General features: G+C 45.6%; 1 protein-coding gene across 1 annotated transcript in view; it reads right to left on the bottom strand.

The window, feature by feature from the left end:
* The window catches only part of LOC135511013 (galactosylgalactosylxylosylprotein 3-beta-glucuronosyltransferase 2-like), a 36,271-nt gene that overhangs the window by 4,108 nt on the left and 19,984 nt on the right, over positions 1 to 12,179 (bottom strand). The window contains exons 2-3 of the mRNA XM_064932455.1: positions 4,281 to 4,425; positions 451 to 599 (exon numbers count right to left, since the gene is read on the bottom strand). Of these exons, the coding sequence (XP_064788527.1) occupies positions 451 to 599; positions 4,281 to 4,425 (294 nt within the window). The remainder of the gene's footprint in view (positions 1 to 450; positions 600 to 4,280; positions 4,426 to 12,179) is intronic.

Below are 12,179 nucleotides of genomic sequence, written 5' to 3'. Positions count from 1 at the left end.
CAACGTTTGCTACATTGCATGATGGTTTGTACAAAATGACACGTTTCCCCAAAACGGAGCGCGCCGTTCTGTGGTACTGCAGTGCTGGGCTGTTATTAGTGATGATGTCACGTACTGCTGGCGATATGACCGTGGTGGGTGATAATGGATGATGTCACATCCTGCTAATGGTATGTATTAATATCAGCCTGCAATGGCCCCATTAAACTAATGGGCTGATAATGATGATGACTAACAGTGTCATGAGCTGTACAAGAGAGGAGGGAGGTAGCCTAACTGATGAAGAGAGGACACACACATGCTATATTAGGAGATGGTGCTTCATCACAAATTTAAAAAATCTCACTGTCATGCCAACTTGTTGTTTTGACCAATTAGCAAGTCTTTGGGGTCTGATATGGGGTTAGAGGTCAGGGATTAATGGGGTTGCCACAATGATGGGCTACTCACCCTAGTGCAGTTGTTGGCCTTGGGCTCCAGCTCCCCCACCTTGGTGATCTGTTTCAGGAAGTCAGACTCCTGCATACCAGGCTGGGAACCCCTACGCTTGAACAACGCCCGTGGGCTCCCCAGGACCACTTGGAGGTTCACTGCAAAACCTGAACAAAAGGAAGCGGAAGAGGTTCGTATGCCTGGTCAGATGATTATGTCTCACACATCACATGTCAATCTTGGGATCAATTAATTCCTTGCTTTATTAATCATCCTGGAAGTAACTACATACAGATCATTGATGACCTGGGTATGGGGTGTGCTGATGGCTGCATGGAATAGCATATTACGTTTACTCGCCTCTCCACATTTCTAGCACTCTGTTTTCTAGGCCATAACTCTACTCTCATGGGTATCCTTCCACTCCACTGAGAGATTGTGAGGTTGTGTGTGTGTGCCAGTGCATGTTGCGTATTTCCTGCATTTGGAGTCAAAGAAGGTCGACAGTTTAACACACACACATCCACACAGTGTGTCTGAGTTAGTCCACTGAGATCTTCCTATTGGGTCAGTCCTATCAGGCATATTACTGAGCAGTGAGTGATACTGCAGTGAAAGCCCAGAAGCTGTACCCCAGGTATGATAGATAGGTATGAAAGCAATTATAAGATAGACATCTCTTAACCTGCAGCTAAGGTGGTATGAAGATTAGTGCATCTGTTAGCAATGCCTGTCTGTCAGTGCAGTTTCTGTCTCAATAGTTTCATCCAGCTTCCTTCCCTGGCTTCTTGTCCTTTTCTGTATGGTTCTGTTTCTATGTACTGTATGTACTGTACGTGTTAGAAACTATACAAAAAACTCCCTTTCATCTTATATCGCGCAAATGAACAGCAAACCTGGTTTCTAAAACAAACGACAAACGCCTCTCCCCCATGTGACCTACTTGTTGTGTGTATGTACAGGAGGTTGGTGGCATCTTAATTGGGGAGGAGGGGCTCGTGGTAATGAATGGAATGGTATCCAATACATTAAACACATGGTTTCCACATGGTTTCCACATGGTTTCCAGGTGTTTGATGCCATTCCTTTAGCTCTGTTCCAGCCATTATTATGAGTCATCCTCCCCTCAGAGCCTCTTCTGACTGACATGTACTGTATGTGTAACTGATAGATGCACACACACACACTACATGTTAATGTTTTTTAAATGTATGTCAATTGTAAAGCTTTTTTGATCTGTAATGTATTTTTCATAATGTGTCGGACCCCAGTAAGACTAGTTGTTGCCATTGACGTCGGCTAATGAGGATCCTAATAAATGAAGTGTCTGCTAAATGATCACTGATACAATGGTGGAAACCTTTGGAAAGGACACAAAGGAAGGATAGACATTTTAGAACACAGCTGGTTACTTCCTGTTTTATTAGTGAGGCTTGTGACCATTGGTCAAGAAAAGGGTTAATATTAGCAATAGCGTGACTCATTAAAGACTAAGTGTTAGCATGCACCACCCCACCCCCCCCACACACACACTTACTCGCTGTGGTGTAAAAACTAAACACTTTCATGTTGCTCTCTCAAAATCCTCTTCAGGTGAGAGCTCCACTCCAAGACAATGGCGGACAGGGCTTTGCGTGTTGGTGCATGTGTGTGGGACGAGATATACAGAACTGTGTGTGCTTGTGCTTGCAAGTGTGTGTGCGTGCGTGCGCTCGCGTGTGTGTGACTGCACCAGAAGAATACTCAACCATCTCCTCTTTCTCTGGCCCAATTGTGGCCCAGTAAATGAGAGAGAGCAGCGTTGGGACAGATTAATTGGCCAATTTGGCTTCTAACAATAGCCTCCAATACCACAATACAAGTTATTAAGGTAAAAGCTGCAATTTACACACTGCTCAACATTGCCCATTGTACAGCAGATGAATAGTGATTAAAGGGGGGTTTTGTGGGTGAAAAAAAATTATTGATTGCAAGTTCTGTGGTGAATATAATATATGTACACTACCGTTCAAAAGTTTGGGGTCACTTAGAAATGTTCTTGTTTTTTGAAAGAAAAGCTCGTTTTTTGTCCATTAAAATATAATCAAATTGATCAGAAATACAGTGTAGACATTTTTATAGAATATCTGCATAGGCGTACAGAGGACCATTATCAGCAAACATTACTCCTGTGTTCCAATGGCACGTTGCGTTAGCTAATCCAAGTTTATCATTTTAAATGGCTAATTAATCATTAGAAAACCCTTTTGCAATTATGGTTGCACAGCTGAAAACCGTCCTGATTAAACAAGCAATAAAACTGGCTTTCTTTTGACTAGTTGAGTATCTGGAGCATCAGCATTTGTGGGTTCGATTACAGGCTCAAAATGGCCAGAAAGAAAGTACTTTCTTCTGAAACTCGTCAGTCTATTCTTGTTCTGAGAAATGAAGACTTCCATGCGAGAAATTGCCAAGAAACTGAAGATCTTGTACAACGATGTGTACTACTCCCTTCACAGAACAGCGCAAACTGGCTGTAACCAGAATAGAAAGAGGAGTGGGAGGCCCCGGTGCACAACTGAGCAAGAGGACAAGTATATTAGTGTCTAGTTTGAGAAACAGATGCCTCACAAGTCCTCAACTGGCAGCTTCATTAAATAGTACCCGCAAAACACCAGTCTCAACATCAACAGTTAAGAGGCGACCCTGGGATGCTGGCCTTCTAGGCAGAGCACAGACACTGGACAAAGGAACTAGAAGGTCAGCATCCCAGACTCGCCTCTTAACTGTTGACGTTGAGAAGTGATGGTTGCTGATAATGGGCCTCCGTACGCCTATGTAAATATTCCATCAAAAATATGCCATTTCCAGCAACAATAGTCATTTACAACATTAACAATGTCTACATTGTATTTCTGATCAATTTGTTGTTCTTTAATGGAGTGAAATGCAGTGAAATGTATTTTTTACAGGGTCAGTCATAGTAATACGGCACCCCTGGAGAAAATTGGGGTAAGTGCCTTGCTCATGGGTACATCAACAAGATATTTCACCTTATCCGCTCAGGTATTCAAACCAGCGACCTTTCGGGTTACTGGCCCAACTTTGTAACCGATAGGCTGCCTATCGCCATTTAGCAGGCACTTTTGTCCAAAGCGACTTAATAATGCGTCCATATATTTTCATATGGGTGACCCCTGCAGGAATTTGACCCATGAACCTTAGCTTTGCAAGAGCCATGCTCTACCAACTGAAACACACAGAAAGATAAGAAAGGCTAGGGGAGATAGGGAGAGTAGAGGAAAGCACAGGAGAAAAGGGAAAAGGTTGATAAGGGGAGATGTAGAACAGGAGGGGAGGAGGAGAGGAGATAAGTATAGGAGTAGGCTCTTCTGTTACAATGTCTTAATTGTCTGTGTGTGTGTGTTTGCAAGCACAGAGTATGGGTAAAATGTGTGTCCATCGCATGTCTGGCTGTGTTCCTTTTATTTGCACGCTTGAGTGTTATTGTGTGGTTAGTGGAACCATTAATGCAGGAGGAACCACTAGATGAGTTTGTTATGGACAGAGCAGAGCAGAGAAAGAGGGACAGAGAGAGGGGAGAGAGGGAGAGAGAGAGAGAGAGGGAGAGAGAGAAGGCTGAAGTGGTGAGCAGCATCCCACTTTACTTTTAGATGTGCTTATAGCCGAGAAGCACCGTTCCCTGACGCACCCTTTTAGAGAGAGACCGAGAACAGTCTCCCACTCCTCACCCCGTACACAAGAGCCCATTAATAAAGCAGTTTACAACACCATGTTGGGCTGCATTACAGATTTAAAAAAACACTGGGGTCTGTTCCTCTGCCCTAGATGATTAGATGTGCTCTTACCTGCCATGTCGATGGCGAAGGGGCGGTCGGGCCTCCAGCCTGTGTACCAGCCCACCACTTTGCCCTTATCCACTATGGGGCGCTCGTACCTCCGCCCACTGACCAGCCCCACCGGCCACACTGACACACCCCGCGTCGAACGCATCTAGAGAAACAGAGTGGGAGAGAGAGTTAGACACACAAACACAAACACACAGAAGCCCCATAGGCCACACAGACATGCACTTTGATCCGAAAACAGGAGAGGTCAAAGCAATAGGATTCTTGGTGTGAATTAGCTCCAGGCCTTTCCAGCTCATTCATATCAGTGTAGATAGAGAATAGCAGACAAGGAGGCAGTTTTCGACTTTTGAGATGAACTGTCTGTGTCCATATGTAGAACCGCCGCCCTCCCCAAATCAAGCTGTGAAGTAGATCAACAACCACATTTATTTGGCGGCAAACGTCAGGTGAAATATCTGAAGAAATCTGATAAGGCAGAAATCATCATGGCTAGACTCCATGCTTCACTGGATCCTACACTAAATGAAATAGCAGCGTAGAGTAGGGCCCGGGTACATTTTCACAGTGAATTAATTACAGGCAGCAGGGTAGAGCCAGACTGTTTGTGTGTAAGTGTGTAAATTGCGTTTAGCCTTGGAGTGTGGAACACGTGTGTGTGGTGTGTATACAGTTACTATGTGTGTGTGTATATATGCTTGCTTGTGTGTGTGTGTGCATGCATTCATTTGTTTGTTTGATGGTGTGTTGTGTAACATTTCATACTTCATCTCCAGTATAGATTTCCATTCTAGTGTTGTTCTCCTTTCAGAACCTCAAACCACCTGGAGGAAGTCACTCCAAACATACAAGACAGTATTGGATTACAGAGCGACAATGTCGCCGTGTGATTCTTCACACAAACGGTCAAGCCAGGGCCTAGATCTTTCATGTCTCCTCTCAACAGAGTGATGGGAAGGCTCTCTCTCTCTCCCTTTCTCTCTCTCTCCCCCCCCTTCACCCATGCACAAGGCTTAGATGTCTTCTCTTCAAATGCTGTACCCCTTGAGCTTGTGCGACGCTAAAACTCTTCCCCACCTTTCTGTTTCCTCCAGGTTGTTTTTTTTTTTCAAAGGCTACTGGTCGAGTCTATCAAAACAGAGATGAAAAGAGAGTGAATGTCCGCTCACTCAATGTTTACTGTTCCCATGTGTGATCTTCCTTTTAGCCTTATGGTACAGCATCGTTTCCAGCCTTAATGGTCTTTGATGGGGTTTTATCCGGAGAAGCCTGATGAAGACTGTTGTGGAGGAATCAAATAGATGACACTGGGTAGCAGCAAAAGATGAGTCGACATTAATTTGGTTCTAATTATGTTTCGTCCAGATCCTGACCCTTGTTTGGACATGCATAATTCCTCAAATGAATGGAGACTTAGAGATGGAGCAGTTGTTTAAAAGACATCCTTGAATATGCTTCCAATGTATTCTTAATTACAAAGTACCCCCATAGTACTCATATAGTCCTACCCACTACACACTCCAAGATTGGAGATGATTGCTATCCGATCACACACAGATCAGTGATTTTAAAAAAGGAAGGGAGGAAAGAAGGACAAATGTTCAATTGGACCAGGGCCTCAGAGAAAAAGCAAAGGCAGACCTGGGAACTGTAAAGATTGATTTAAAGCTCCAGCCTCTGCAGGCATGGACCCAGACTGTCAAAACCAACATCAACCGTATAATACCTGTGCTAGAGAAATAGTCAATACCCTTCAGAAAGAATTCACTCTACAGAGAATTCTAGCTCTAAAAATAGACCAAAAAAGAATTGCTTTGTGACCTATAACCTCTACTGGCTCTATGCTGGCATTTTGGGACATCGAGGAAACCAGATCCCATTATTGACATACATTGGATTTTGACACAGTAGATGGGTTCTTGGTCTCTATCTGAGGAGGTATACTTTCCACATAGTGGCATTGTCTGACTAAGTGGTACAGAAAAAAGACATACCTTAAAGGATAATCAAATCAAATCAAATTTTATTGGTCATATACACATATTTAGCAATGTTTATTGCGGGTGTAGTGAAATGCTTGTGTTTCTAGCTCCAACAGTGCAGTAGTATCTAACAATTCACAACAATACACACAAATCTACAAGTAAAATAATGGAATTAAGAAATATATATATTTTAGGACAAGCAATGTCGGAGTGGCATTGACTAGAATACAGTAAAATACAGTATGTAAACATTATTAAAGTGGCCAGTGTTCCATTATTAAAGTGGCCAGTGATTCCATTATTAAAGTGGCCAGTGATTTCATGTCTATGTACAGCAGACTCTCATGTGCAGGGTTAGGTAACCAAGTGGTAGCCAGCTAGTGACTAAGTTCAGGGCAGGATACTGGGTGGAGGCCGGCTAGTGATGGCTATTTAACAGTCTGATGGCCTTGAGATAGAAGCTCTTTTTCATTACCTAGGTCCCAGCTTTGATGCACCTGTACTGACCTCGCCTTCTGGATGATAGCGGGGTAAACAGGCTGTGGCTTGGGGGGTTGATGTCTTTGATGGTCCTTTTGGCCTTCCTGTGACATCGGGTGCTGTAGGTGTCCTGGAAGGCAGACAGTGTGTCCCCGGTGATGCGTTGGGCAGACCGTTCATGCTCTGGAGAGCCCTGCGGTTGCGGACTGTGCAGTTGCTGTACCGGGCATTGATACAGACCGACAAGATGCTCTCAGTGGTGCATCTGTAAAACTTTGTGAGGGTCTTAGGGGCAAAGACTCATTTATTCAGCCTCCTGAGGTTGAAGAGGCGCTGTTGCGCCTTCTCTACCACACTGTCTATGTGGGTGGACCATTTCAGATTGTCAGTGATGTGTACGCCGAGGAACTTTTCACCTTCTCCACTGCGGTCCCATTGATGTGGATGGGGGCGTGCTTTCTCTACTGTCTCCTGAAGTCTACGATCAGCTCCTTAGTTGTGTTGACGTTGAGTGAGAGGTTATTTTCCTGGCACCACTCTGCCAGGGCCCTTACCTCCTTCCTGTAGGCTGTCTCATCCTTTTTGGTAATCAGGCCTACTACTGCTGTGTCGTCTGCAAACTTGATGATTGAGTGAGTACAGGAGGGGGCTGAGCACACACCCTTGTGGGGCCCCTGTGTTGAGGGTCAGCATAGTGGAGGTGTTGTTTCCTACCTTCACCATCTGGGGGTGGCCCATCAGGAAGTCCAGGACCCAGTTGCACAGGGCGGGTTTCAGAGCCAGGGCCCCGAGCTTAATGATGAGCTTGGAGGGTACTGTGGTGTTGAAGACTGAGCTGTAGTCAATGAACTGCATTCTTACATAGGTATTCCTCTTGTCCAGATAGGAAAGGGCAGTGTGCAGTGTGATGTCAATTACATCGTCTGTGGATTTCAGAGTGAACTTTTGACCAGGGGAATAGGAGAATACGTCAGGTTACCATTTAAGATGTCATCTATCAAATTTTGAGCCACTGTCATCTATCTAACATTGAGCTGCAACATAGTCAGTGAATGTCTAGGCTGCTTTTGTTTACTCCATATTAACAGAGGTGATATGTAAATTGTATGCATATACAATGGGATTTTTAATGATACAGCATAAATCCATTATAAATGTGTTTCTCTCCCAGAGAATAAGCTGTCATTTAATTGTGTGCTCATACACTCTTTCCTTGGTGCGATTTTAATCAATCCTTCTCCATGTGTCATTAATATGCATAGCGGGGGCTATGAAAGAGAGAGATGGAGAAAAAAATGATGAATTAAATTAGAGGAGAGAAAATGAGGAGGTTATGAAATGGTGATGCAATGATACATGGTGTGTGCGCGGGTTGGTGTAAGTGGTTGGGGGTGAGTTTGCTGTGTCTGAAAGAATGATGAAGTGTGTGTGTGTGGGTGTGGGTGTGTTTGTGTGTGGGTGTGGGTGTGTTTGTGCTCTAAGGGCAGCGTTTCTGTCTCCTTCTAAGCAGCGGGGCGGGGGGTGGGTTCAGGGTTGGAGGGTAGACAATGCCATTTTGACAGACTCACGACTCACACTGCTCCTGAGGGTGGAGAAATAAATGAGGAGAGGGATGAGGAGGGAGGAATAGAGGAAGAGAGAGAAAGAGAGAGGGTAGTACATGAGAGGATGTGAGAGAAGAGAGCAGAGGGTACAGGGAAAGAGAGAAGAGTGGGAGAGGATGGAAAAGGAAAGTAGGGAGGAGATGAGAGAGGAACGGATCCAGAAATAAGGAAAAGAGAGAGGGAGAGTGGAGAGGAGACAGACTGGGAGAATAGAAGGGGTGTGCCAGTGCAGTAATGAGTAACCAGAGCTAGTGGAAAATCAAGTGTCTGTTCTCACGCCCTGTTCTACGCTCTTCACCTCTCTCACACCTCCTCTTTCTTTCTCACCACCCTCTCTTCTTCACTACACTACCTTTTCTCTCTCCTTCCCCTTCCTTCTCCCCCTCTCCACCACCTACTCAGACATAGCCAATTTCTATCTGTGGGATTCTCTCCTTTCTGCTTCAGTTCCCAGACAGAAAAAAACCCCTCTAGTATGTAATTATGATAATTGCTCACATGGTTTTGATGGAATTGGATTTCAGATTTTGCTCTTCCTCTCTTTCTTGCGGTTCCTTTGTTCCCTTTCTAGGGGCCTACTGAACACTATGAAACCACGGCCATTGATTGAATTTGTCCTGGCAATGTGTCAGTGTAGTCCAAGTCCAAGTATGTAGACCTCTCTTAAGTATGTAGACCTATTTTAAGTATGTAGGCCTATCTTCCACACCAATTAATAGGCTGCCTATTTAAGAACATAGTTTCTACCCTTGTTGAGGTGGGAGAGACAAAATTGTGTTCAATAATTTTCTGTCACACCCTGATCTGTTTCACCTGTCTTTGTGATTGTCTCCCCCCCTCCAGGTGTCGCCCATCTTCCCCATTATCCCCAGTGTATTTATACCTGTGTTCTCTGTTTGTCTGTTGCCAGTTTGTTTTGTCTCATCAAGCCGACCAGCGTTTTTCCCGTGCTCCTGTCTTTCTCTAGTTCCTGTTTTCTAGTTTTCACGGTTGTGACCATTCTTTCTGCCCTGACCCTGCCTGCCGTTCTGTACCTTGTCACACCACCCTGGATTACTGACCTCTGCCTGCCCTGAGCCTGCCTGCCGTTCTGAACCTTTCGGACTCTGCTCTGGAATACTGACCTCTGCCTGCCCTTGACCTGTCGTTTGCCTGCCCCCCTGTTTTTGTAATAAACTTTTGTTACTTCGAAACTATCTGCATCTGGGTCTTCTCCTGAGCCTTGACACTTTTCATTAATTGGTAGGATGTTCTACCTCACTTTTACCAACACGTCTCGTGTGCCTATCACCCAGTAGCATTCAAATCTGTAATTATGAAGTGCTTTGAAAGGCTGGTCATGACTCACATCAACACCATCATTCCAGACACCGTATACCCACTCCAATTCACATAGCGCACCAACAGATCCACAGATGACGCAATCGCAATTGCACATCACATTGCCCTCTCCCACCTGGACAAGAGGGGAAATAACGATGTGAGAATGCTGTTCATAGACTACAGGTCAGCGTTCAACACCGTAGTCCCCTCTGCTGGGGACCCTGGGACTGAACACCTCTCTCTGTAACTGGATCCTGGACTTTCTGACGGGCCGGCCCCAGGGGGTGAGGTAGGCAACAACACCTCTGCCACGCTGACCCCCAACACGGGGGCCCCTCAAGGGTGTGCCTAGTCTCCTCCTGTACTCCCTGTTCAACCACGACTGCATGGCCATGCACGACTCAACACCATCATCAAGTTTGTTGATACAACAGTGGTAGGCCTGATCACCGACGCTGATGAGACAGCGTACAGGTAGGAGGTCAGAGACTTGGCAATGTGGTGCCAACACAGCAACCACTCCCTCAACCTCAATAAGACCAAGGAGCTGATTATGGAAAGAAGTGAGTGCACCCCCCCCCCCTCCCCCCATCCACATCGAGAGCTTCAAGTTCTTTGGTGTCTACATCACTAAGGACATAACACGGTCCACGCGCACCTACAGAGTCGTGAAGAGGGCATAACAATGACAAGGCTGACAAGATTTGGTTCCTCAAAAAGTTCTACAGCTGCACCAACGAGAGCATCTTGACTGGCTGCATCACCGCTTATGGCAAATGCACCGCCCTCGACAGCAAAGCGCTACAGAGGGTGGTGTGGACAGCCCAGTACATCACTGGGGCTGAGCTGCCTGCAATCCAGGACCTCTATATCAGGCGGTGTCAGAGGAAGGACAACATAATTACCAAAGACTTTAGCCACCCAAGCCATAGACCAGGGATGAGTAACTCCAGTCCTCGGGGGCCTGATTGGTGTCACACTTTTGCCCCAGACCCAGCTAACACACCTGACTCCAATAATCAACTAACCCTGATCTTCAGTTTAGAATGCAATTTTTTTAATCAGCTGTTTTAGATAGGGATGGGGAAAAGGTGTGAAACCAATCAGACCCCGAGGACTGGAGTTGCCCAGGCCTGCCGTAGAATGTTCAATCTGCTACTGTCCTGCAAACGATACCGGAGCATCAGCTCTCTGACCAACAGGCTCAGAGACAGCTTCTATGCCAAAACTATAAGACTGCTACATAGTCATCAGACTGTAAAATAGTTCAATAATGGTTACCTGGGGCCTCCTGGGTGGCGCAGTGGTTAAGGGCGCTGTACTGCAGCTCCAGCTGCGCCACCAGAGACTCTGGATTCGAGCCCAGGCTCTGTCGTAACCGGCCGCGACCGGGAGGTCCGTGGGGCGACGCACAATTGGCCTAGCGCTGTCCAGATTAGGGAGGGTTTGGCCGGTAGGGAAATCCTTGTCTCATCGCGCACCAGTGACTCCTGTGGCGGGCCGGGCGCAGTGCGCCCTAACCAAGGCTGCCAGGTGCACAGTGTTTCCTCCGACACATTGGTGCGGCTAACTTCCGGATTGGATGCGCGCTGTGTTAAGAAGCAGTGTGGCTTGGTTGGGTTGTGTTTCGGAGGACGCATGACTTTCAACCTTCGTCTCTCCCGAGCCCGTACGGGAGTTGTAGCGATGAGACAAGATAGTAGCTACTAAAAACAATTGAATACCATGAAATTGGGGAGAAAAAGGGGTAAAAATAAATACATAAAAAATATTGGTTACCTGGACTATCTGCACTGATCTTATCTTGCACTGATTCTATGCACACTCACAAGACTATATACACACACTATACACACACACTACACTAACACTCTCACACAAAACCCACACATATTCACATACACTACATACTGTACGCACACACACACACACACACACACACACACACACACACCCACACACCCACATACCAACGCAACAAAAACACACATCTACACTCATCATATGCTGCTGCTACTTTCTTTGAATTTTTCTCCAAAATGGTTCTTCGGCTGTCCCCATAAGAGAACCATTTATAGTTCCAGGTAGAACCTTTTTTGGCTCCAGGTAAAACCCTTTTCAGTTCCATGTGGAACCCTCTATATAAAGGTTTCTACATGGAACCCAAAAGGGTTCTACCTGCAACCAAAAAAAGGTTCTTCAAAGGGTTTTCCAATGGTGACAGGCGAAGAACCCTTTTAGGTTCTAGATACAGTAGCACCTCTTTTTCTAAGAGTGTACGCTGTTCTTTATTTTACTCTTATTATTCTCTATTCTTATGACTAGTCATGTTACCCTGCCTTCATGTACATATCTACCTCAAGTACCTCGTGCCCCTGCACATTGATCTGGTACTGGTACTCCCTGTATATAGCTCCATTCTTGTGTATTTTAGTCCTCGTGTTACTATTTGTATTTTTGAACTCTGCATTGTTGGGAAGGGCTCTTGAGCAAACATTTCATGGTTA

Source organism: Oncorhynchus masou, chromosome 23, assembly GCF_036934945.1.
Source record: "Oncorhynchus masou masou isolate Uvic2021 chromosome 23, UVic_Omas_1.1, whole genome shotgun sequence".
Lineage (NCBI taxonomy): Eukaryota > Metazoa > Chordata > Actinopteri > Salmoniformes > Salmonidae > Oncorhynchus > Oncorhynchus masou.
This window is presented reverse-complemented; position numbering and strand designations above follow the sequence as displayed.